We start from the raw sequence: 22,250 nt of genomic DNA, 5'->3' as shown, positions 1-22,250 counted from the left end.
TGATTGGTCAGTTGCTATCACGTGAATATTCTATTTCTCGTTCCCCGGGCGAAGCGTCGAATCAACGATATTGATCATCGCATTGCAAGTTCGACTCATTTACCGAAGGGGACGAGGTTTAGAGAGGATGTTGGAATTAAACACGAAAATTCATAACTATGCTAATTCCACCTCGTTCAAGCAACAACATCCTGGTGCCGACATGCGGAGGCACATTTCATCACACCCTGGTGGGCCGAAGCAAATTTCCCACAGACGTGATTTTGGGTAGGCCTAGTTGATTCAAGGAAATTCTACAGTTTTCCACAACACGCCTAAATATGATAGCGTGGCAAATTCATTAAACTGCTATAACATGCAAACCTCTTTATTCTAAAACCAAATAGAAAAGCGCCCCAGTGCGAATTTTCAAAAACTCTGAGAGTTCGCCGCTCGCCATTCCGTGATATTTTGTTAGTTTACTGAGGTTGCCTAGGTGACCAATATGAAGTACACGGAAAAGTTCAGGCTTGGATATATCTATCTGACTATGAAAGCGTTCCTCGCTGGTTAAATCTGGGAAAAAGTTATAAGCTTGTAGAAAGCACCATTTTAGGGGAAAACGGCTTAAATCTGTTTTGCAGGTACGTGGCCGCCAATAAAAAGGGTCAGGGTGGCTGTTTTACGATGAAGCAAACACAATTGTAGGGTTGTGTGATTATCTTCGAAGAGTATGTACTAAGAACTAACATACATTAGTCGGTCAATTTGACAAATACAAGTACTTCCGATTTGCAGGATCTCTGTCCCCCCCCCCCCCCCCCCCCCAGTTTGCCGTTTTTCCACCCGAGTTGGTTATTTTTGATTGCATTCAAAATTTCACCGAAACTGGAAACCGGGGTAGTTTCGCGCTATAGTGGAACTCGTCCTTCAGCAAGGAACAAGGCCGTAAAAATAGAATATACACGTTGTGTGTACTTAACTGAGTGGGACAAAGTTGACTCTACGATGTACATGTAGTTATTTTTCTTAAAGTTACGGCACGGCTTGTGGTTAAGTTTGTTTTAAAATGGCTTTTGTGTATTCTTTGCCCTGGTGTAAACACGATCTCTTCTTGCCACGACGGACTTACCAAGGGGGTTCTATTGGACTTCCTTGGACTAACATACTTAAATTATTGGTGTATACTTGATTTTGGGGTTGATAGCTGACCAAATGGGTGACCTGTAACTGCCAAAGACAGAGGAATAGTCATAGCCTGGCCATCAACCGAATCATAGCATGCCTTCTGGAGATCGAGTAAGTTACATGTACTTCCAATTACAAATCTTTCTGTAAAGGGCCTACGCTACTCACATTCTTTGTTTTTGTCTGTGGCACAAGTAAATAAAAGTATGCATTGTTACTATACAGTTATCATGTCAATGTGCAGGTGGTGAAAATTGACCTACATATCGGGTACTGATAGGACTGCATGGTTTCTGTCAAGATGACCCTTCAGGAAATTATAATTCCTTTCTTTTAAGGTATATTTGCGCCACCTGGCGGTCGTTGTGGTACTATCAGCAACCATCTTTGCCCTGTCCACTCGAACGGTCAACACAACGTCAATCTCGTGCCCATCCGCCAGGAACTACACACTCAGCAATGGAACACAAGGGTGCTGCGAGTATAACATCACTTGTGGACCAGGTACGCACTTACTATGTATTGTTTCCGAGTTTTGTCGAACTTTTGACTGAGAATTGTTCAGTTTTCTGATGAGAACCATTCAAGTTTCGTTATTTTACATACTGTTGAGTACATTCTGTTTCTAACAGCTACCGAGCCTGTCCGATGTAACGGCTCCGAAACTGACTTGTACGGCTACTGCCAGCCGTGCCCCTACTACCCCTACTACATGAACGGGTGGTCCTACAATGCCGGCTACCTTACGCTTGGAAACTACAACAACCATTGCAGAAAGCAGTAAGTATTAACGACGACCACAACGGCTTCTTCAACGTCTGCCACAGGCTGCAGTCGTTATTTTGTTTTGGTTAAATGCTGTTCAATTTAGCGGCAGTGTCCATGTGCGGCAATCCATTATTACAGGGACTATCAGTCTACCCTAGGACAAATCTTCCTACCACATCTAGACATCGTTACCTCTTTCAGCTTCTACTGCAGCGCCAAATACGGAAACTATTACGCCTTCGAAGGAAATGGTACTCACGATGCGATTTGCGAGTGTCTTTCTGGTTTCTATAGCGACTCCGATTTCGTCGGCCTCTGCTCTGTGAACTGGCAGTACCCGTGCCCACCTGGCCAAGAACCGGACTTGAGGGGCGGTTGTCGCGATTGTGTATTGGGCGATACGTACTCGGATCGAAACGACACTGAGCAGGAGTGTATCCCGGTGACTGAGTAAGTATGAATAATAACGACGACAACAGCAGCGGCGCAATTTTCTCTTTCAGTCGGTACTGCAGCGGAAGATACGGGACTAAATATCGCTTTGAGGGAAATGGAACGCACGATGCAATCTGTCAGTGTCTCTCGGGGTTCTATAGTGACTATGACTCCGTTGACCTCTGCATGATCAATTTTACCCCCTGCCCAGGGGGACAGGGGGTGGACTACAGGGGTGGTTGCATTGACTGTGTATCGGGCGAGACGTATTCGGATCTCAATGACGAAATTCAGGAGTGCATCCCGGTGACTGTGTTAGTAACAAGATACAGATTTAATAACGACAACTACTACAACTCGCGCGGAATAAAAGCATTTTTGCCTATTGGGAAGGTGAAGGAGGTCATGGACTAAAAACCACAACAAATCTATTGTAATCGAGCCACAAGTAAGCGTTCTTGGTCAGTTTGGTGCGGGCAGGTGGCTGGTGTTACTGCTGCGACCCTTAGCGATATCATTAGTTGACAAAGGCAGTCGTTCATCTTGTAGAGACGTTTCAGGATACATTTACCTCAATGCCACATTACTTTTGCAGATGTGACGAATTTAGCTGTACGTTAGCCAAGGCCACAGTCAGTTCGGATACGGTCTGCGGCCCGGACCAGAATGTCACTTCCGTGGGTAAGTTCCCTCATTGCGGTTTAGGGCTGGTAGGTTTGGTAAAATGAAATGACCAAATGAGATAGTTGAGATTGTGAAAAACCTCTGAGGTCACTGAAAATCTTCTACGCGGTGCATATTTGTGTTGGCTGATAAACCATAAAAGTTACAATGTCTAAGAATGTCGGCTAAGTTAACTCTACACGAGGTTTGACTCTAAAATATCTTTTCACTTTTCAGATGAGCTAATATGCGGTGCCTGCGCCATTTGGAACCACGGAACAATCGTAATGTGTGTTCTCACGATGTTGTTCGTTGGTGTGATCCTTCCGCTACCCAACTAGAGTTCTGGTTCCGTTTGCAAGCATTGCGACTGCGCCAACCACACGGGCGTCGCTCCACGCTGCTGAACCAAATCTCCAAGCGTCGCCCTTGGTAACTGCTCCTCAGTGATCGACTAGCAGAGTTTACTATAGCGTACTTTTGATCTACTGAGCAAATTCTTCACATCCGGAGATGGTGCCAAACCAAATCTACGTCAGACCCAATTCTCATGAGTATCGCGAGATCTCACCATTGTGCACATGGCCGCATTTTTTACTTTTGTTTCCCACGTGTTTAGCGTAAGAAAGTCTTTCCATGAAATGTCATGCATGTATATTTGAAAACGATGGGGGTGCTTTTCCTAGATGAATAATATTAACGTACTCGGCACTCAAATAGAGGAAGTGTTCGGAACCCGTAAGTCTCGGGGTTCGGGACACTGAACTTCACGGATAGTTTCCAGCGTGTTAACGGTATCGTTCAGACATTAAAAAGCCCATTTAACGGTGAATGATGTGAGATTGCCGAGCAACAGCAAGGGTCTCCACCCCCCTGAATAAATCAGGGGTTAAAGATCGTTTCTGCGGCTCTATGAGAAGCGAATATTAGCCCCTAATTCCCTCAGGGTGGTCTACATACACTCTGAGTTCTGGGAGTGGTGCTGTTGCTTACTCTGTCCCAAGTGTAATGGGAGGGCCTTGTTTCTATTGTGTTGTTAAGGTAAACCAATACCTTTACCCACCGTGGTTTCTGGTTCCTGGTTCGGAGGTCACCAGGACATCGCCCAGCCTCGGTCACATGTCATGGTTTGGAATGTGGTTCTACTGAGAAAACATGTAGAAGTTCAGTGCTGTTTGGAGTTTGTGAACCTAGTAACTCCCATCTCCTCCGCATTCGTAGCAATGGAATTAAGAGAAAGGTGTTACCTGTATTCAACCTTTGAGAGATTGAGAGAGACGAGTTTAACGACGAACACACTATTTTGGTTTCCTCCACTGCCGCAACCTGCCCTACCTGTGGCTATCATGGGAACAAAAGGTCGACCTATCTCCGAATGTATTAAGCGATTTCAGCCAAATTTCGAAGGGTGCAAGAAATGGAGTAACTTTTGCAAATGACGAAGTTTGGTTTAATTCTACTGTGTCGACCTCAATCAATATATACTCGGGGGAACGCGCCCCATACCGGACGAAATTGGCCATTTCACATCCACCCGAATACATATATAGCTTGACGGCCTCCTCATTCGTAGCTGTTGCTCATTGATCTGATCGACTACTCCTGCGACTTAGCACGGTTTACAGGTGAACATTGATATGTTCCGCTCGCCAGGGTACAATAGGAGCAGTTATCTCATCTCAAAACAGGTTGGGCATCGTCGTGAAAGCCCGACGTAGGGTAATTCTAACGCAAAGGACAGATTCCGCTTCAGCGGGAAACCGCAGTGGCCGCGAAATTTCAAATGCAAAATTAGAACACTCGATTAATGGACAACTCGATCATCAGTCAACCTCTATTCTCATGGGTCAGTGCGCTCCCACCTTCCGGTGGTCACCTTATTGATCCCTGGGAACATCTGAAAAGCTGTGCAGCCATTTTGAATTGCTAATCAATAGTCCCCGGATGAAGAGGTTGATTATCAGTAACTTCTCGCAATTGGGAGGGCATCTACCGTCGTTTTCTCCTGCAGCAGAGACATTTTGTAATCAGCCTGATGACCTCCTTCGTGTCGTCTCTGTATCTGTGACCACCGCCCACGCAATATAAATAAAAATTGATACAATAGTTACAGCACCACCAGTGAAAGAACATCCAACCGATGATATTGTACCTCAAATTCCAGTAACTGTTCCCCATGTCATACAACTCAGACATTTCCGGTACATCCATGATCACGTGGAAAATACGATATGGTAATGAGGTGATGACGTAAGCACAGGAAACGAAAATCAACATCCGGGTCAAAAATTGCGTGTCATTTTGTTTATCTTTTACCGCGTGTTGTTGTTGCGTCGTTGAAAGTACAGATCTTTGTTTTGCCGCGGTGCGAACCGTGGCGATGATTATGATGTTACTGCAAAATATTATCAGAAAGGGGCAGATAGTTCCGAAGACAAATTGAAAGCCAGATACTAGAAGTTCGACGATTTCGTGATCTGGCACTCTTATGACCAAGATTTCTACTCCTAGAGAGAAAAACATGAGAATATGAGCATATACAGGAATAAAATAAGGCATCAAGGAATGTTATAGGTACTTCTAACAATCATCTAATTTTTGTAACATTAGACAGGAATATAGATGCTAAAATCACCATGGGCATGAAGCATTTTCGTTCATAACGTCTTAAAATTACGTATTTTCGTAATACCTTACTTGATTTTTTCATGATATGTCAGGCAGCATACACGCATATGAAAATAATTTCAACTTTATTTTTCAACAAGAAGAAATTTTGGACGAAATCATGTAGGTCAGATGTGTGGCAACCAAGCGTCAATAGTGTGTGGTCGAGACGCAACTAATTGCCACTCTACCTGTCAACGGATCCTTGATAAACTGCATCGTAAAGAATACATTCAGATTGACCAAGATGATGAGGATGGCGGAGACGATGACCGTTTTCTTCGCCCTGGCCGTGGTACACATCCTCGGGGCCTTCATGGGAAACCTGACTGCGATCAGACGGTCAATACTCATCTCTGCCAGGAAAAATCCGGAAAGCATCCCCGATGTATAGGTAATGTACCATTCGAATCTTAAACAAAAGAAAGATCATGCATAATCCAAAAAATTTCGACATTGCGGCCATCTTGAATTGAAATGGTCAACCTCATTTTGTCAGGAGAGCATCTCAAAATTGAGGCTATGTGCTATTTAAACTATAAGGGAGACCTACACATGTATTACCCAAAATGGCGCGACATAGCGGCCATCTTGAAATAAGGCGTCGTAAAGGATTCCAGGCCTATGTAATTTAGGTTACCATTCGAACCTAATATGGAAGGAATGTTAGTCTCTGACGTCAAACAACCAATGCTAGTGTCGAAGGGGGCTGTTATATAAAGATAGATATAGATAGAATTAGCATTTCTATAGCGCCCCATATCACTGTCGCAATGTTCTGTGGCGCTCCCCACCTAGTTTGAATCACACCCCGAAATAGTCTCGAAATAGAAATGTCTTTAGAGAACTTTTGAATGTGGCCAATGAGGTCTCTTGTCGCAGTGTGGCGTCCAAAGTGTTCCACATTTGGGGAGCAAGAATCTCGAATGCTCTCCCACCAAACGTTTTGAGTCTATATGTTGGCTGAGTTATAATATCCTGCGACCCTGATCTTAGTGGCCGGGTTGGCACGTAGGGAGTGATGAGGCTGCAAAGGTACCCGGGGGCTGTGCCATGTATCGCTCCGTAGACCAGGACCAACAACTTGTAAATCATTCTTTGCTCCACCGGCAGCCAGTGCAATTCCTTCAGGACAGGCGTGATGTGATCAGAGCGCCTAGTTCTGGTAACAAGTCTGGCTGCACGGTTTTGGACAAGTTGAAGTCTGGCCACGGATGACTGACTGCAGCCAGCAAGGCTGCTATTACAGTAGTCGAGGCGAGAAAGGACCATCGCCCGAGTCAGGCACCCAGCAGCTTCATCAGTCAACTCTTTTCTTACTCTGCCAATGTTGCGCAGGTGATAAGAACACACACGGACGATGTTGCTCACATGGGCGTCCATAGAGAGGGATGAGTCAAAAAGCACACCTAGATTCCTAATAGGAACATTTGACACACTAATCCCAGTTCCCGCGACATCGATTGAATGCATGTCCAGTGACCTGAGCGACTGCGGGGTGCCAAACAGGAGGACTTCAGTCTTATCTGGATTTCCTTTCAGCTTGTTATCGGCAAGCCACTGGTGAATGATTGCCAGTTTCTCACTCAGCTCCTTCACCTGATGAGGGATAGCAGATCTGTTGCGCAAGGCAGTAATGGCCCTGTAGACCTGTGTGTCATCCGCAAATCCATGCCTTTGAATGTCACATCCTCTAAGCAGTTCTCCGAGTGGTAGAATGTAAACGAGGAAAAGAATCGGTCCAAGGACCGATCCTTGAGGGACACCAAAGCAAAGTGGTTTCGCAGTCGATAGGTTCCCGTTTATTACCACACGCTGACTACGGCATGTCAGGTATGAGCGGAACCATGCAAGGGCAGTGCCAGATACACCCAACAAATCACCCAATCTACCAAGGAGAATCTCGTGGTCAACTGTGTCAAACGCGGCACTAAGATCAAGAAGAACGAGAATCGCGGCTCCATGTTCGTCCACCATGCATCGAATGTCGTTCTGTACCTTAAGCAGGGCAGTCTCCGTGCTGTGACCCTGCTTGTATGCTGACTGGAAAGTGTCATGGAGATCGTGAATGTCCATGTACGCTTTGAGGCGCGCAGCGACCACTCGTTCAAGTACCTTTGAGAGGAAAGTCAGATTGCTGACAGGTCGATAGTTTTTCATAATCTCCTGGTCTAGGGATGGTTTTTTGAGCAGAGGAAAAACCAACGCTTCTTTCATCGAGTCTGGCACCACTCCATCAGCCATGGATCTGTTTACGATCACCTTGATGATGGGAATGACTGCTGAGATGGAGGATACTAGCAACCAAGTTGGCATGGGGTCAAGGTCACACGACTTCTTAGGTGACCGTTTGATAACACTAAGCAATTCAGCGTCATCAACTGGATCGAAACACCCAAGTGATGGTTGGGTGTTTGATGCTGTCGTTGGCCATCGCACATCACTCCGGGCAGGAAGTCCTTGACGGATGCCCTTTACTTTCTCATCGAAATATTCCGCGAACTGATCGGCAAGCTTGGCAGGATCGTCATGGTCGGGCAGTTTGACCTCCTTGTCCTTGAGGAGAATGTCATTAAAAACCCTTTGAAGGGCTTTTCTATCCGATTTCACTTCGATGATTTTGTCCTGGAAATACTGTGCCTTCGTTGCACGAAGTAGTTTGTTATAGCTCGTTCTTGACTCACGAAACATCTCGAGATGAACAGTAAGTTTGGTTCTACGCCACAGGCGCTCAGAAGCTCTTTTATCTTTTTTGGCCTCTTTGATCAAAGGTGGCCGTTATGAGGGCCATCTTTGAATATGATTCTGGAAGGAGGATGTCACGATTTGATTAAAGAGGATGTCACAACAATCAACTTACTTAAAGAGGATGTCACGTCTCTCGATAAAGGCGCCAATCCCCCAGAGCGTGGCGGGAAACGGAAAGAACCAAGACTGTTGGATCAACATCATGGTGTCCGCCAGCGCCATGGCCGTCATATAGATGCATGGCGACAGACTCCTATTATGCTTCCGATTGGCTACAAAAATTGAAATGATGTTTCCCGGGATGCCGATGGTTACCGGTAAGATCCAGACGTAGTTGGAAACAATGAAATAAATCGCCTCAAGCATTTCGATGAGGCGTGGGTCCTCCGTTGGTTTTTGTGATGTCATTTCCGTTTCGGGGTCAAATGTCAATTCCGTTGGGGATTGCTGAGCTAATGGGTTCCTTGTGTGAGCCATTGCGTTATGGTGCTCGTCAACTCCTACCTCAGCGCGGCGGGTTTTTGGGTATTGGCGTTAGGAATCCCCGAACAAAAGTCGATACTTCAAAAAACCGACGTAGGAGCACTGCATATAGTTTTAGACGTACACACAAACCCTGTTCCGAATCTGCAATTATAGTATGCTCTATCATAAAAGGTCACAGAGGCAATTTGGCGAAGATATCCCACGGCCTTTCCTGGACAGGCGATATATATTACGGAGAGGAGGTTCTTGGAACCTGGACTCACCTCTTAAGGCTCGGGGTTCAGGGTATATATTGAACTTCACGGATAGCCTACTTGCCAGTGAGTTACTGTACACCACGAAGCCCATTAGCGCTCTCGTTAGAAAATCATATGTATGTGTATCGGGTAATAATTGTTGACAGGTTTTTGTCATCGTTTGATATTTTGGGATTGAATTTTTCGCATTGAGCGTTCAGCGATTTTCCGTGGTGTTTAGCGGCATATCATATTTCACCGACAGCAGTTTAAATGCGTGTGTATTTCAGGCAGGCCTCCGGTCACAACCCATTCTCTAGAGCATTTCAGTTATCCTGTTTGGAGAAATCACGGTCCTCCTGGAAGCCATTTTTGAATGAAAAACCAACATATCTCATGCCAAAGTTGTCCCTTTGATATCACTTCGCTACGCTCGGAGTGGTCCATTGTTCGAGTTTGACGCAGATGTTGCAGAAATGAGGCCATGGTCGATAATAAATAAGGACAACGTGAATAGATATGGGGCAAGGACTTTATACTCAACCGTGCACAAAGGTCTTGAGAGCAGTCTGTTTGGTGAATTCCATGTGCTGGCTAAAGATTGTGACGGCGATAAGAGCTGTTCAAATTCAGTGAGGCATCGGATTAAAACTGTCAATATCTCAACCGTTCTCTATTTTTTCTCTAAAATTCTCGGTAAATTTTGCTCTTTCAAATAGGTGTCGAGGATGTTCCTTCAAAAAGAAGATGGTCACGTTAAACTAAGCTGCCTGGTCTAAATGCAACAAGTAATGGCGTCAAGCGGAGGAAGCTACCACGAGATAAAACATTCTCTGCTCAAGAAGAAGAAGCTTTTTCATGACCTTGACTTCCCCGCCGAAGATGTGTCAATAGGGAGAGATATTGGAAATGTAGTGTGGAAAAGACCAGCTGTAAGTAAGTTAGGTTGTGTCCATCAAACCAAAAGCCGAGTTCATACTGACTCCGACGCATTATCTTAACAGTCACATCTGCGGCCAGGGTCCATGCATATACACCTTACAGGGATTCCATCGACCTGAGGGAGGACAAGGTCTCGCGTTAAATTGAGTAAGAAAGCGGAGCCTAAACACTTGTGGCAGTCATGATGCCATACAGCTTCCCCATTGGTTGGTTGTGGCAGCTATGGCGCCATACAGCCTCCCCATTGGTTGATTGTGGCAGCTATGGCGCCATACAGCCTCCCCATTGGTTAGGTGTGGCAGCTAAGGCGCCATACAGCCTCCCCATTGGTTGGTTGTGGCAGCTATGGCGCCATACAGCCTCCCCATTGGTTGATTGTGGCAGCTATGGCGCCATACAGCCTCCCCATTGGTTAGGTGTGGCATCTATGGCGCCATACAGCCTCCCAACCGGTTCGGAGCAGGATTCTCTGTCATATAACTTTTACCTCATAGAAAAATTTGTTGCAGGAAATTCTCAAAGGCCAGCGAAGTTCTCTGAAGCCACTTTTCATTCGGAATGGAGCGACCAGGGCAGATTTTGATCAGGGTCAACTGAGTAAGTCTAGATTTTGATCAGGACCAGTTAGGTTACACAAAGTCCCTAATAGGGATCTCTCCCATCTAACAATACATCGAAACTATATGTATATCAGCTATTCGAAGATGACCAATTTGATCCTCTACTCCTGCCTATATCCCTCTGAAAAGCTTAGCGGTAATGCGAAGAAAGCTTTATTTCATTTCTCTGCCTACTTCAGGTGACTGTTGGTTCATCGCCGCATCCGCCTGTCTGGCGGTCAGCAACAGGAACCTTTTCTACAATGTGATACAGCCAAAGGGACAGTCATTCAAAGATGGCGAATATGCTGGGATCTTCCGATTTCGGTTTTGGCGCTATGGGAAGTGGGTAGAGGTTGTCATTGATGACTACCTGCCGACAGTCAGCGGTGAACTGGTATTTGCTCACAACATGGAAGAACCGAATGAGTTCTGGGCTCCTCTGATGGAGAAAGCCTACGCAAAGTGAGTTGTGCAGTAGCTCTTCAACTAGAATTTGATGTTTTCACCCCAAATCTTGGTTCAGTACTCAGACTGACATTGTCTTGAATGTCATCAAGAAAATTTTCAATTTTTTTTTGATATTTTGAGAACATGTCCAAGTTGTAATTTCGTGACAATATTTGAATCTATCAGATTATGTATCTATCATCAATATCCCATATTTTCAGCGTTATATCACGCACAGTGTGCGGATGCCGACCACTTTAAAAATACCTTGTACCCAGGTCTTACAGGCTTTTCAGTCCTATACATTCATGCTCATGGATTGTCATATAGGCCCTGGATCGAAGGCCTGTTTTTGAGTTGGAAGGCAGAATTTTGCAAAAATTTACCAAATGTTTGAAAAACCATGAAGCGGTTGGAATTTTGAGCTGATTTTTGCATGCAGCATCTGTACGACATCAACAACTACATTGGCAGTGTTTTATTGGTTCTGACATGTCGAGATATCAATTATAACAATATATCATTTTGTGTCATTTTTGGATGGATTTGCAGGGCAAACACGAGCGACCCTAAGATGCTGAAAATTTTAGAACGTAATGATAGATACATAATCTGATTGATGCTAAAGTGAAATATCGATATCAATGCTAATTAACCATTTATTCTTGCAAATATCACGAAATGACAACTTGGACATGTTCTCAAAATATCAAAAAAAAATTCAAAATGTTCTTGATGACATGGAAGACAATGTCAGTCTGAGTACTGAACCAAGATTTGGGGTGAAAACATCAAAGTCTAGTTGATTGAGAGGGAATATCGTTTTCGTGATATTTGAAGAATTACTGCCAAACTAGCATTGATAGAAAAATTTTGCTTTAACATCTATCAGATTATGTATCTATCATCAATATCTCGCATTTTCAGCATTATATCACGCACAGTTTGCGGATGCTGACCACTTTAAAAATACCTTGTACCCAGGTCTTACAGGCTTTTCAGTCCTATACATTCATGCTCATGGATTGTCATATAGGCCTTGGATCCAAGGCCTGTTTTTGAGTTGGAAGGCAGAATTTTGCAAAAATTTACCAAATGTTTGAAAAACCATGAAGCTGTTGGAATTTTGAGCTGATTTTTGCATGCAGCATATGTACGACATCAACAACTACATTGGCAGTGTTTTATTGGTTCTGACATGTCGAGATATCAATTATAACAATATATCATTTTGTGTCATTTTTGGATGGATTTGCAGGGCAAACACGAGCGACCCTAAGATGCTGAAAATTTTAGAACGTAATGATAGATACATAATCTGATTGATGCTAAAGTGAAATATCGATATCAATGCTAAGTAACCATTTATTCTTGCAAATATCACGAAATGACAACTTGGACATGTTCTCAAAATATCAAAAAAATTTTGAACATTTTCTTGATGACATGGAAGACAATGTCAGTCTGAGTACTGAACCAAGATTTGGGGTGAAAACATCAAAGTCTAGTTGATTGAGAGGGAATATCGTTTTCGTGATATTTTGAAGAATTACTGCCAAACTAGCATTGATAGAAAAATTTTGCTTTAACATCTATCAGATTATGTATCTATCATCAATATCTCGCATTTTCAGCGTTATATCACGCACAGTTTGCGGATGCCGACCACTTTAAAAATACCTTGTACCCAGGTCTTACAGGCTTTTCAGTCCTATACATTCATGCTCATGGATTGTCATATAGGCCCTGGATCCAAGGCCTATTTTTGAGTTGGAAGGCAGAATTTTGCAAAAATTTACCAAATGTTTGAAAAACCATGAAGCGGTTGGAATTTTGAGCTGATTTTTGCATGCAGCATCTGTACGACATCAACAACTACATTGGCAGTGTTTTATTGGTTCTGACATGTCGAGATATCAATTATAACAATATATCATTTTGGGTCAATTTTGGATGGATTTGCAGGGCAAACACGAGCGACCCTAAGATGCTGAAAATTTTAGAACGTAATGATAGATACATAATCTGATTGATGCTAAAGTGAAATAACGATATCAATGCTAATTAACCATTTATTCTTGCAAATATCACGAAATGACAACTTGGACATGTTCTCAAAATATCAAAAAAAAATTTGAAACTTTTCTTGATGACATGGAAGACAATGTCAGTCTGAGTACTGAACCAAGATTTGGGGTGAAAACATCAAAGTCTAGTTGATTGAGAGGGAATATCGTTTTCGTGATATTTTGAAGAATTACTGCCAAACTAGCATTGATAGAAAAATTTTGCTTTAACATCTATCAGATTATGTATCTATCATCAATATCTCGCATTTTCAGCGTTATATCAGGCACAGTTTGCGGATGCCGACCACTTTAAAAATACCTTGTACCCAGGTCTTACAGGCTTTTCAGTCCTATACATTCATGCTCATGGATTGTAATATAGACCCTGGATCCAAGGCCTGTTTTTGAGTTGGAAGGCCGAATTTTGCACAAATTTACCAAATGTTTGAAAAACCATGAAGCGGTTGGAATTTTGAGCTGATTTTTGCATGCAGCATCTGTACGACATCAACAACTACATTGGCAGTGTTTTATTGGTTCTGACATGTCGAGATATCAATTATAACAATATATCATTTTGTGTCATTTTTGGATGGATTTGCAGGGCAAACACGAGCGACCCTAAGATGCTGAAAATTTTAGAACGTAATGATAGATACATAATCTGATTGACGATAAATTGAAATAACGATATCAATGCTAATTAACCATTTATTCTTGCAAATATCACGAAATGACAACTTGGACATGTTCTCAAAATATCAAAAAAAAATTTGAAACTTTTCTTGATGACATGGAAGACAATGTCTGTCTGAGTACTGAACCAAGATTTGGGGTGAAAACATCAAAGTCTAGTTGATTGAGAGGGAATATCGTTTTCGTGATATTTTGAAGAATTACTGCCAAACTAGCATTGATAGAAAAATTTTGCTTTAACATCTATCAGATTATGTATCTATCATTAATATCTCGCATTATTAGCATTATATCACGCACAGTTTGCGGATGCAGACCACTTTAAAAATACCTTGTACCCAGGTCTTACAGGCTTTTCAGTCCTATACATTCATGCTCATGGATTGTCATATAGGCCTTGGATCCAAGGCCTGTTTTTGAGTTGGAAGGCAGAATTTTGCAAAAATTTACCAAATGTTTGAAAAACCATGAAGCTGTTGGAATTTTGAGCTGATTTTTGCATGCAGCATATGTACGACATCAACAACTACATTGGCAGTGTTTTATTGGTTCTGACATGTCGAGATATCAATTATAACAATATATCATTTTGTGTCATTTTTGGATGGATTTGCAGGGCAAACACGAGCGACCCTAAGATGCTGAAAATTTTAGAGCATAATGATAGATACATAATCTGATTGATGATTAAGTGAAATATCGATATCAATGCTAATTAACCATTTATTCTTGCAAATATCACTAAATGACAACTTGGACATGTTCTCGAAATATCAAAAAAAAAATTGAAACTTTTCTTGATGACATGGAAGACAATGTCAGTCTGAGTACTGAACCAAGATTTGGGGTGAAAACATCAAAGTCTAGTTGATTGAGAGGGAATATCGTTTTCGTGATATTTTGAAGAATTACTGCCAAACTAGCATTGATAGAAAAATTTTGCTTTAACATCTATCAGATTATGTATCTATCATCAATATCTCGCATTTTCAGCGTTATATCACGCACAGTTCGCGGATGCCGACCACTTTAAAAATACCTTGTACCCAGGTCTTACAGGCTTTTCAGTCCTATACATTCATGCTCATGGATTGTCATATAGGCCCTGGATCCAAGGCCTGTTTTTGAGTTGGAAGGCAGAATTTTGCAAAAATTTACCAAATGTTTGAAAAACCATGAAGCGGTTGGAATTTTGAGCTGATTTTTGCATGCAGCATCTGTACGACATCAACAACTACATTGGCAGTGTTTTATTGGTTCTGACATGTCGAGATATCAATTATAACAATATATCATTTTGTGTCATTTTTTGATGGATTTGCAGGGCAAACACGAGCGACACTAAGATGCTGAAAATTTTAGAACGTAATGATAGATACATAATCTGATTGATGCTAAAGTGAAATATCGATATCAATGCTAATTAACCATTTATTCTTGCAAATATCACGAAATGACAACTTGGACATGTTCTCAAAATATCAAAAATAGAGAACTTTTCCAAGTTGTGATTTCGTGATATTTAGAAGAATAAATCGAGTCAATATAAGATCATTGAAAAATGATCAAATGAAAAACTGTAAGAAGTTCCTTTGTGAGTGACCGAACTTTGCAAGCAGTGTCCAAACCCGCCTCGCATTCCTACACAGGGCCCACGGGGAATAATCATCATTAGAGGCCAACATTTCTTCATTTCATTTTTAGGGTTCATGGCTCCTACGAGAGCCTCGAAGGCGGATTCATGCCAGAGGCTTTGGTCGACTTTACTGGTGGCATCTCAGAGACCTACGTGCTGGACGACACAGCCCCGAAAAACCTGTATGACATCTTGTACAAGGCTGTCAGAACCAATTGCATGATGGGCTCAAACATTGAGGTAATGTACTTCCAACAGAATTGCTTACTAAAGAAAATGTCCCGATACTATGATAGTCACCAATGTTTTGATCGGTTAATACGCGGCAAAGGACGGTTTAGGGTCAGGAGCTGTGCCACAGTTTAATGTCAACTCACAACAGCGACATTGTCCCCCGGTGCTGTCCCCGGCAAACGGATTGATGTCGTCGAAATTTGGAGTCGCCCCGGGAAGTGGGAGTGGTTGTGACTTTGTCCTTAAAATAGGTAACACATTTGCCGCGCTCAGACGAGTTTGGTGCAACACTTACTTTGGGGGTAGTTGGATGGGGGTGTATAACATGAGTGGACACTCGACCAGAGCCACTTGCACCTGTTATTCTGATATTGTTCTATGTTTCATTTTGTACTAGGCTGATCAACTTGCGAGAGAAGCGAGTCTTTCGAATGGCCTCTACAATGGTCATGCCTACAGTATAACGGCTGTTGCAGAGGTAATAATATCAAGAATTGATGAAAGCTAAGAATTTTGTATCTTCAATAGACAAAATAACTATCCTTTATTTATAAGGCCAGTCCAAGTTTTACTGAACACAGGTAGCTCTACGGACAAAGTGATACATCATTTAGAACTGAACAGAGCATGCCATTGCCATAGAAATAGCTATTTGGAAGTTTCACATTCTTCATTCTTTCACATTCTTCGACTTGATTTATTCTTGACTGTACCAGTTTTACCTCAACAGCTGAAGACATCGGATGGGAGACGCCACAAGCTTGTTCGGCTGAGAAATCCGTGGGGTTGGAAGGAGTGGAACGGGGACTGGTCAGACCGGTAAGATTGAGCAGAAAATTTAGGAATCATAGTCCGGGATTCACCAAGGCTGTTCATTGGCTAAATAGAGCCCTCAATTGGTTAAAAGTCCATATTTGCGCCTTTTTTCGCAGCCACAGCATCAAATGACTATGCTCCTTGAAGAATCTTCGGGGCAAGGCGATAAAAGATCACGGGTAAAAAAACTAGGCCTACCATTACCGAACGTTCTATTTCAGTTCTAGCTTGTGGAAGAAGGTTGACCGAAGTCAGAGGGACGATGTTGACTTCACCAAACTGGATGATGGAGAGTTCTGGATGTCCTTTGATGACTGGTTTCAAAACTTCCAATACATGGACATGTGTTACCTGTCTCCGGAGGAGCTAACGGATCCGCTCGCTCTCGATGAGGTGAGCAAGATGGCACTTCCGGCTAGCCGCAGAGTTGAATTTATTGGCAGCCTTCGCTTGTTCTAATTTATCTTGTCTTCTTTGCGCCGAGTGTCATTGCTGTTGTTGTGGTCGTCGTCGATATTGTTGGTGGAGGTGTTTTTCTTGATGCTCTTGAGACCAGCATGAAATCACTGAAATCTCCTGGACGTAATTTCTTCTGATCATTTCTGAGCAAAACACTGCCAGTGGACAACTATCACTTTAAAAATAGTGACATATTTTCGACACAGAATTCTGCCGAAAACTAATGACTTTCAGTGTGTCAGTCGCTTTCATCCTCTCCTTCTAGGATAAAACGAAATGGAAGACGATCCGCTACGAGGGTCGATGGGAACGTGATGTCAGCGCAGGTGGCAGCGGAAATCCTCCTCATCAAGGTAGGCGGAAGCATCATCAGAACGTAGACCGGCATGCCTAGCCATCCAATTTTGATTTTGATGCAAAATCTTAGCATTTTCTGTGAAGAGGTCACAGATGACATCTGGAATAGGGATGACATTTCGAGGAAATCGCACCACGAATCGAGGGATTCCCTCTAGAAATGTGTAGCTGATTCACCAGTGTGATTAAGGGGCACAGGCTGGGGGAAAGTCAATCGTCTGATAAAACTTTTACTAATCATAATTTTCAGCCCTTTATTGGAAGAATCCTCAGTTTAAAGTGAACCTTACCGACAAGAACCAGGACTCTAACGGAGATTGTACTATGGTTGTGTCATTACTGGAGTTGGGGAGCAGGAAGATTAAAGATATTCAAATTGGTATCAAGATATACAGGGTATGTTTCATCCTGAGGAAATCAGGAGATGAATATTCGCTTCTTCAGTTCACACACGGAGGAGCGAGGGCCGGAGAAGCGAATACCCCCGATATCTTCAGGATGGGTAGGTCTGCGTGTCGCTGAAGTTTTGTCAAAGGGATCAATGGGCAGAGCCGGATTGGTCAGATTCAGGTTCAGATTACGTAACAATGGTGTATCTCCCTTCTGACAAGACAATTATGAAACTCTATCCACGCCTGTAGTTTGTATATTTCATGCTGGAGCACGCTAAAGGTCTGAAGCTCTCTAATAGTGAGCTTTCGCAAATCCCCCGAAACACCAATGCGAACGCCTGCCTCCGTTCGACATCGTGATCATGATCGGAGCTCCAACAATTGGGTAGGCATTCGCGTTGCCGTTTAGGGGGCTTTTTGAAAACTCCCTGATATGCCCTCAGGCCCTCCTTGCTCACATATCATCTCAACTTCCTCTTGTAGAAAGGCCGCAACCTCCGCCGAGGCCGCAATGGAGAAAGACGCGACCTTCGCCTCAAGGTCGACTCCGGCCATTCAAACATGAGAGAGGTCACGGCGCGCTTCACCGGGAAACCAGGCAACTACGTCATCATGCCTAGTACCTTCAAACCCAACCAAGAGGCATCCTTTCTGTTGAGAATATTCACTGAATTATATCGTAGGTACTTTTATGGTCTTTCTGCCAACACGAATAGGTGCACCCCAAAATAAAACACTCCAAAGAATGTAGAAAGATTCACCACCCACACTAACGTTCTTTTTTTTGCGTCTTTGAGTGATGGGAGTATGCTCGTCCAGGTAGTCCGGGGGCCACCTTCAGATAAACCTCATCCCTAGCTGTCTGTGAATTAATGTTCTCGTTTCTCCTGCTTTTCAGATTAAAATATGGCGGTGTTTATCGTACAATTGAATCTGGAGTTAGAACTTCAACTCAATCCCGTATGTCCTCCCTCGCAGAGCAGATTGAATATGTCGTCATGATGATCGTCCAGTCTTGGGTATCGAATACTCTTCTGTGCCGGCTAATCAAAGCATCACACCTCAGACTCATGACCATCTCCTTTCAAATGACAATATTTCGACCATTCTCCACTGCAAACATGATATCCAAGCATATTCTACTAGTATAGACCGCCTCATCACACTACAGTAGCACCTCTCCATTAGGACATCCTTGGGACTGACACGTGCAATCTCCTTGCCCATTGGTAACGGTTGCTAAGTGTAGCTTGGTTCCCTATTGGTCTCTTCCGCAGCAAATGACAGCTAAGTCCTCTCATTGGTTGATTGTGACAAGTGCTGTCATTCATAAGAGAGGTCAAATTGAATGGAAGCAACCAATTTGAGACCAAGAGAGGTATCCTTCTAGGGAAGTTACACTGTATATGCTATAACTGCGAGGAATATATGAGAATATGAGAATGTATCAGAACTCGCAATGCCGCCATTTCAAATTTCCTGATCCGAAGTCTTTATTTTCGATTCAACTTTCATATAGTCGTCGATTCAAAATATTTTTAAAAGTACCAAACATTAATCACCCACGCAAAATTAATCAATTCCTTAGACATGTAATTACAACCGAGTCGAATATGAATTATTAAAACTGTACTCAATAAAATAATTGATTTGAAAGCTAAAATTGTTTTTTCTGCATCGTGACTCAGAAACGGCGGCTAACTTCATATGGCGCGCCCTTCGATCACGTGCTCGAGCACATGGTGGCCAAGTTTTCTCGATTTCACGCATTAAAGCCCACATAAAGGAACTTGTGGCGTGTTAGGAATGCTCGAAAACAATCGACTTTTACCCTAGAATGTTTGAAGTTTGGCCAGATTTGTGAAAATGCCGGTAAAACTCACTTTTCCAAAACCATCTTCAAAATAGTCTAGGTAACCTCGACTCTAGCCGCCGCGCAGTGGAGGGTCGAGGAGGCCTCGTTGATTAACGTAACCCGAGGCGAGGCATAGTGAATGTACTGTCAATACCGAGCGCTCTGGTATTTCTTGGCCCGAGGTTGCCTATCTTTGTGAGAAACAGCTGACCGGATACCGGAAGCCGACGCCCCCTAATCTAGTTCATGACGAAGGTAATGCCGTCAAGTACCAGTCTCTGTGTGAGTGAATGGAGGAGACTGGTGAAAGAGTCTATCTTCAAAACGCAATCATATTTCAGTTCCTCGTATTTTCAAAAGGCGGCGCTGTTGATCAGTTAACAGTGCCATGTGCTTTTTCATGTGCTGTCAGTGTCTCAATTGTCAAAAAGACTTCAAAACCTTATTGTTATTGTAGTATTTAAGTGGCCTGGCGTGGAGGATGCTTATTTATCATAGTTTTGTCTGGTGAATTTTCCAGGTTCAAAGATCTTTGTCGAAAACCGAGTTTTCAAAACGAAAGTCCGTCATTACCATTTCCAAGTTTTCGAATCAAGTCAAGAGTCAAGGTATAACGAAGTTGTGGCGGCAATTTTGGAATAAAGATGTCGATGTATCGTAAGTCTTTCCTTGTGGAAAATAGTGATTTGGTATCTCAGTAAGTAAATTTCTTTCACTAGTGTAATGATTTGCGGAGAGGTATTAAAATTGATTAGGGTTTTCATCTAAAAAGGAATCGGTGAAGTCGATTGCGTAGAGGAAATTAATGAAAAAGCTTTATATACGGTACGTCAGTAGAACCTCTTTATCAAGGACTGAAGACAGAGATGCTGTCCTTGATAGGGATGTGTCCAGTATAGTACACTCCGGACAGTGGACCGGCCTCCTTCCTCACCCTAAGGGGAACAAATTAGGATGACACAATGGGCTGCCTAGGGTGTCTAGTTTACAGAGGCTGAACTATATAGTAACAACCATTTAGGACCAGAGTCAGTGTCCAGCTACAGTGGTGATGTCTCCTAAGGCAGGTTCCACTGTAGTTTGGCTTTGGTGCCAAAATGGCGGTACCTATGGTCAACCTCAAGTATAAACACTTCCATTTTGAGAAGTCCAGTTCAAGTTGATGCCCCCAGGTCAGGAATAAAAACAGAATCAAACCAACAAGTTTCTTTTAAAAAGGAAATATTTATTGTACAGTCCAAGCAATGGCGATTGGCAACCTGGAATGTCCTGTAGGAGGAAAACCGTTTCAACGGGAGAAAACCTACACATCGAAGGAAGTTGCATCAGACAGGTGACAGGCACAAGCACAAACAACCATAATGACTTATGATACATATTCATTACATCGATCGTAGTCACTGCGCCACTCCGAAAGCCTATTGAAGGAGGAGACCAGGTGATGGTAATACTATCACACATGTTCTCCTCCTTTAAACACTGTTGTTAAAAATGTCCAAAAATACATTGTTTTACAGAGATCTTACACTGGCCAGACTCGACAATAGTCACTATGGCCTACCAAATCTCTGCATGCATTTCTACATGTTCATTTCAATTCATTGTGTTAGCTATTGTGTTAAAACCTATTGTGTATGACTTGACTAGCAGAGCCATGTCCGCTTACAATGGGTGTCATTACACCATGACTAAACAGGTTTGGGGTCCAATTTAAATAACAAAAGAGCCATATTTGTCATGGCTCCTGGACAGAGGGCAGGCTGCCACTCTGCATAACAAAAGGAGCAAAGGTGACAGATTATTTGCATGACAAAAGAGGTAACCTTCAACTTAGCAAGGCCAGAGGTTGGTCTGTCAGGCTTTTTTGGGCTAGTTAGAGTCTGATATCTCATTTATTTTGCTTACAAGATTTACATTAATTACATACAAACAAGAGCAACATCTCACAAGTTGACACTTTTCTCAACTCATTCAGTACCACGTCCAATCAGAACTTCTCGATAGGCAAAAATATATTTTTCATGTCTTGCAGATCATAATAATTATGCTCTTGCAGTTAAAAGCCGTTTTGAATCAGAACGAAGACAATACTTGATAATCTGATTATGTTTCAATTAAAACTTAGCCAGTTTGGAAATAGAAATTAAAACTTAGAATGTTTTAGAACTATTTTAGTTTTGGTGATGTTAAGTATTTCTCCCAGTCTCAGGTGGGAAATACAAATTCACTGTGTTATTGGTGAGTTGTCAAGGATACTGAGCAACTGACCCAGCCAGTGAGATAAAGGGTCTTGGGCACCAGAGCCCAGGCCAAGTTTAAATTCCCGTGGATTCTGTGGTACTGAAGAGATTGGGAAACAGTAATGAAGGCCTATCGTTCCATCGGAGACACACATGTTAATTCTTTTTGCCTGGGGTTAAGGCAAATAGAAATTCATGTGAACCCCATGTCTCAAGTGATGGACATAATTAAATGAAATATCTGATGAATTTGGTGATTTCTAAGCAAAAAACGTGTCAAGGGTTATTGGCTCCTCACTGAGGGCCACAGACAGCCCTGCCCCTCTTAAGGACAA

General features: G+C 42.7%; 1 protein-coding gene across 2 annotated transcripts; it reads left to right on the top strand.

The window, feature by feature from the left end:
• Nucleotides 1–9,724: 9,724 nt before the first annotated feature.
• On the top strand, nt 9,725–19,483 carry LOC135499111 (calpain-A-like). Of its 2 annotated transcripts, XM_064789776.1 has the most exons (12): nt 9,725–9,802; nt 9,890–10,102; nt 10,622–10,709; nt 10,912–11,176; nt 15,631–15,802; nt 16,194–16,274; nt 16,527–16,615; nt 16,834–17,005; nt 17,337–17,424; nt 17,679–17,824; nt 18,304–18,499; nt 18,719–19,483. In XM_064789776.1, exons 2-12 carry the CDS (start codon nt 9,950–9,952, stop codon nt 18,721–18,723), a joined length of 1,455 nt encoding a protein of 484 aa, XP_064645846.1. In that variant the 5' UTR covers nt 9,725–9,802; nt 9,890–9,949; the 3' UTR covers nt 18,724–19,483. The 2 variants fall into 2 exon arrangements, with proteins under 2 accessions (XP_064645846.1, XP_064645845.1); XM_064789775.1 differs by having other exon boundaries at nt 9,733–10,102.
• Nucleotides 19,484–22,250: the final 2,767 nt, after the last annotated feature.

This window comes from Lineus longissimus, chromosome 14 (assembly GCF_910592395.1).
Source record: "Lineus longissimus chromosome 14, tnLinLong1.2, whole genome shotgun sequence".
NCBI lineage: Eukaryota > Metazoa > Nemertea > Pilidiophora > Heteronemertea > Lineidae > Lineus > Lineus longissimus.
Note: the sequence above shows the minus strand (reverse complement) of the source record. Positions and strands in the feature narration are given on the sequence as shown.

Bases quoted from the DNA above. Each gene is read 5' to 3' on its own strand.
- LOC135499111 (XM_064789776.1), top strand. From the start codon at position 9,950: ATGCAACAAGTAATGGCGTCAAGCGGAGGAAGCTACCACGAGATAAAA. The intron at 17,425-17,678 runs GTAGGCGGAAGC...CATAATTTTCAG, and splicing joins CGGAAATCCTCCTCATCAAG to CCCTTTATTGGAAGAATCCT. The intron at 17,825-18,303 runs GTATGTTTCATC...TTCCTCTTGTAG, and splicing joins TTGGTATCAAGATATACAGG to AAAGGCCGCAACCTCCGCCG.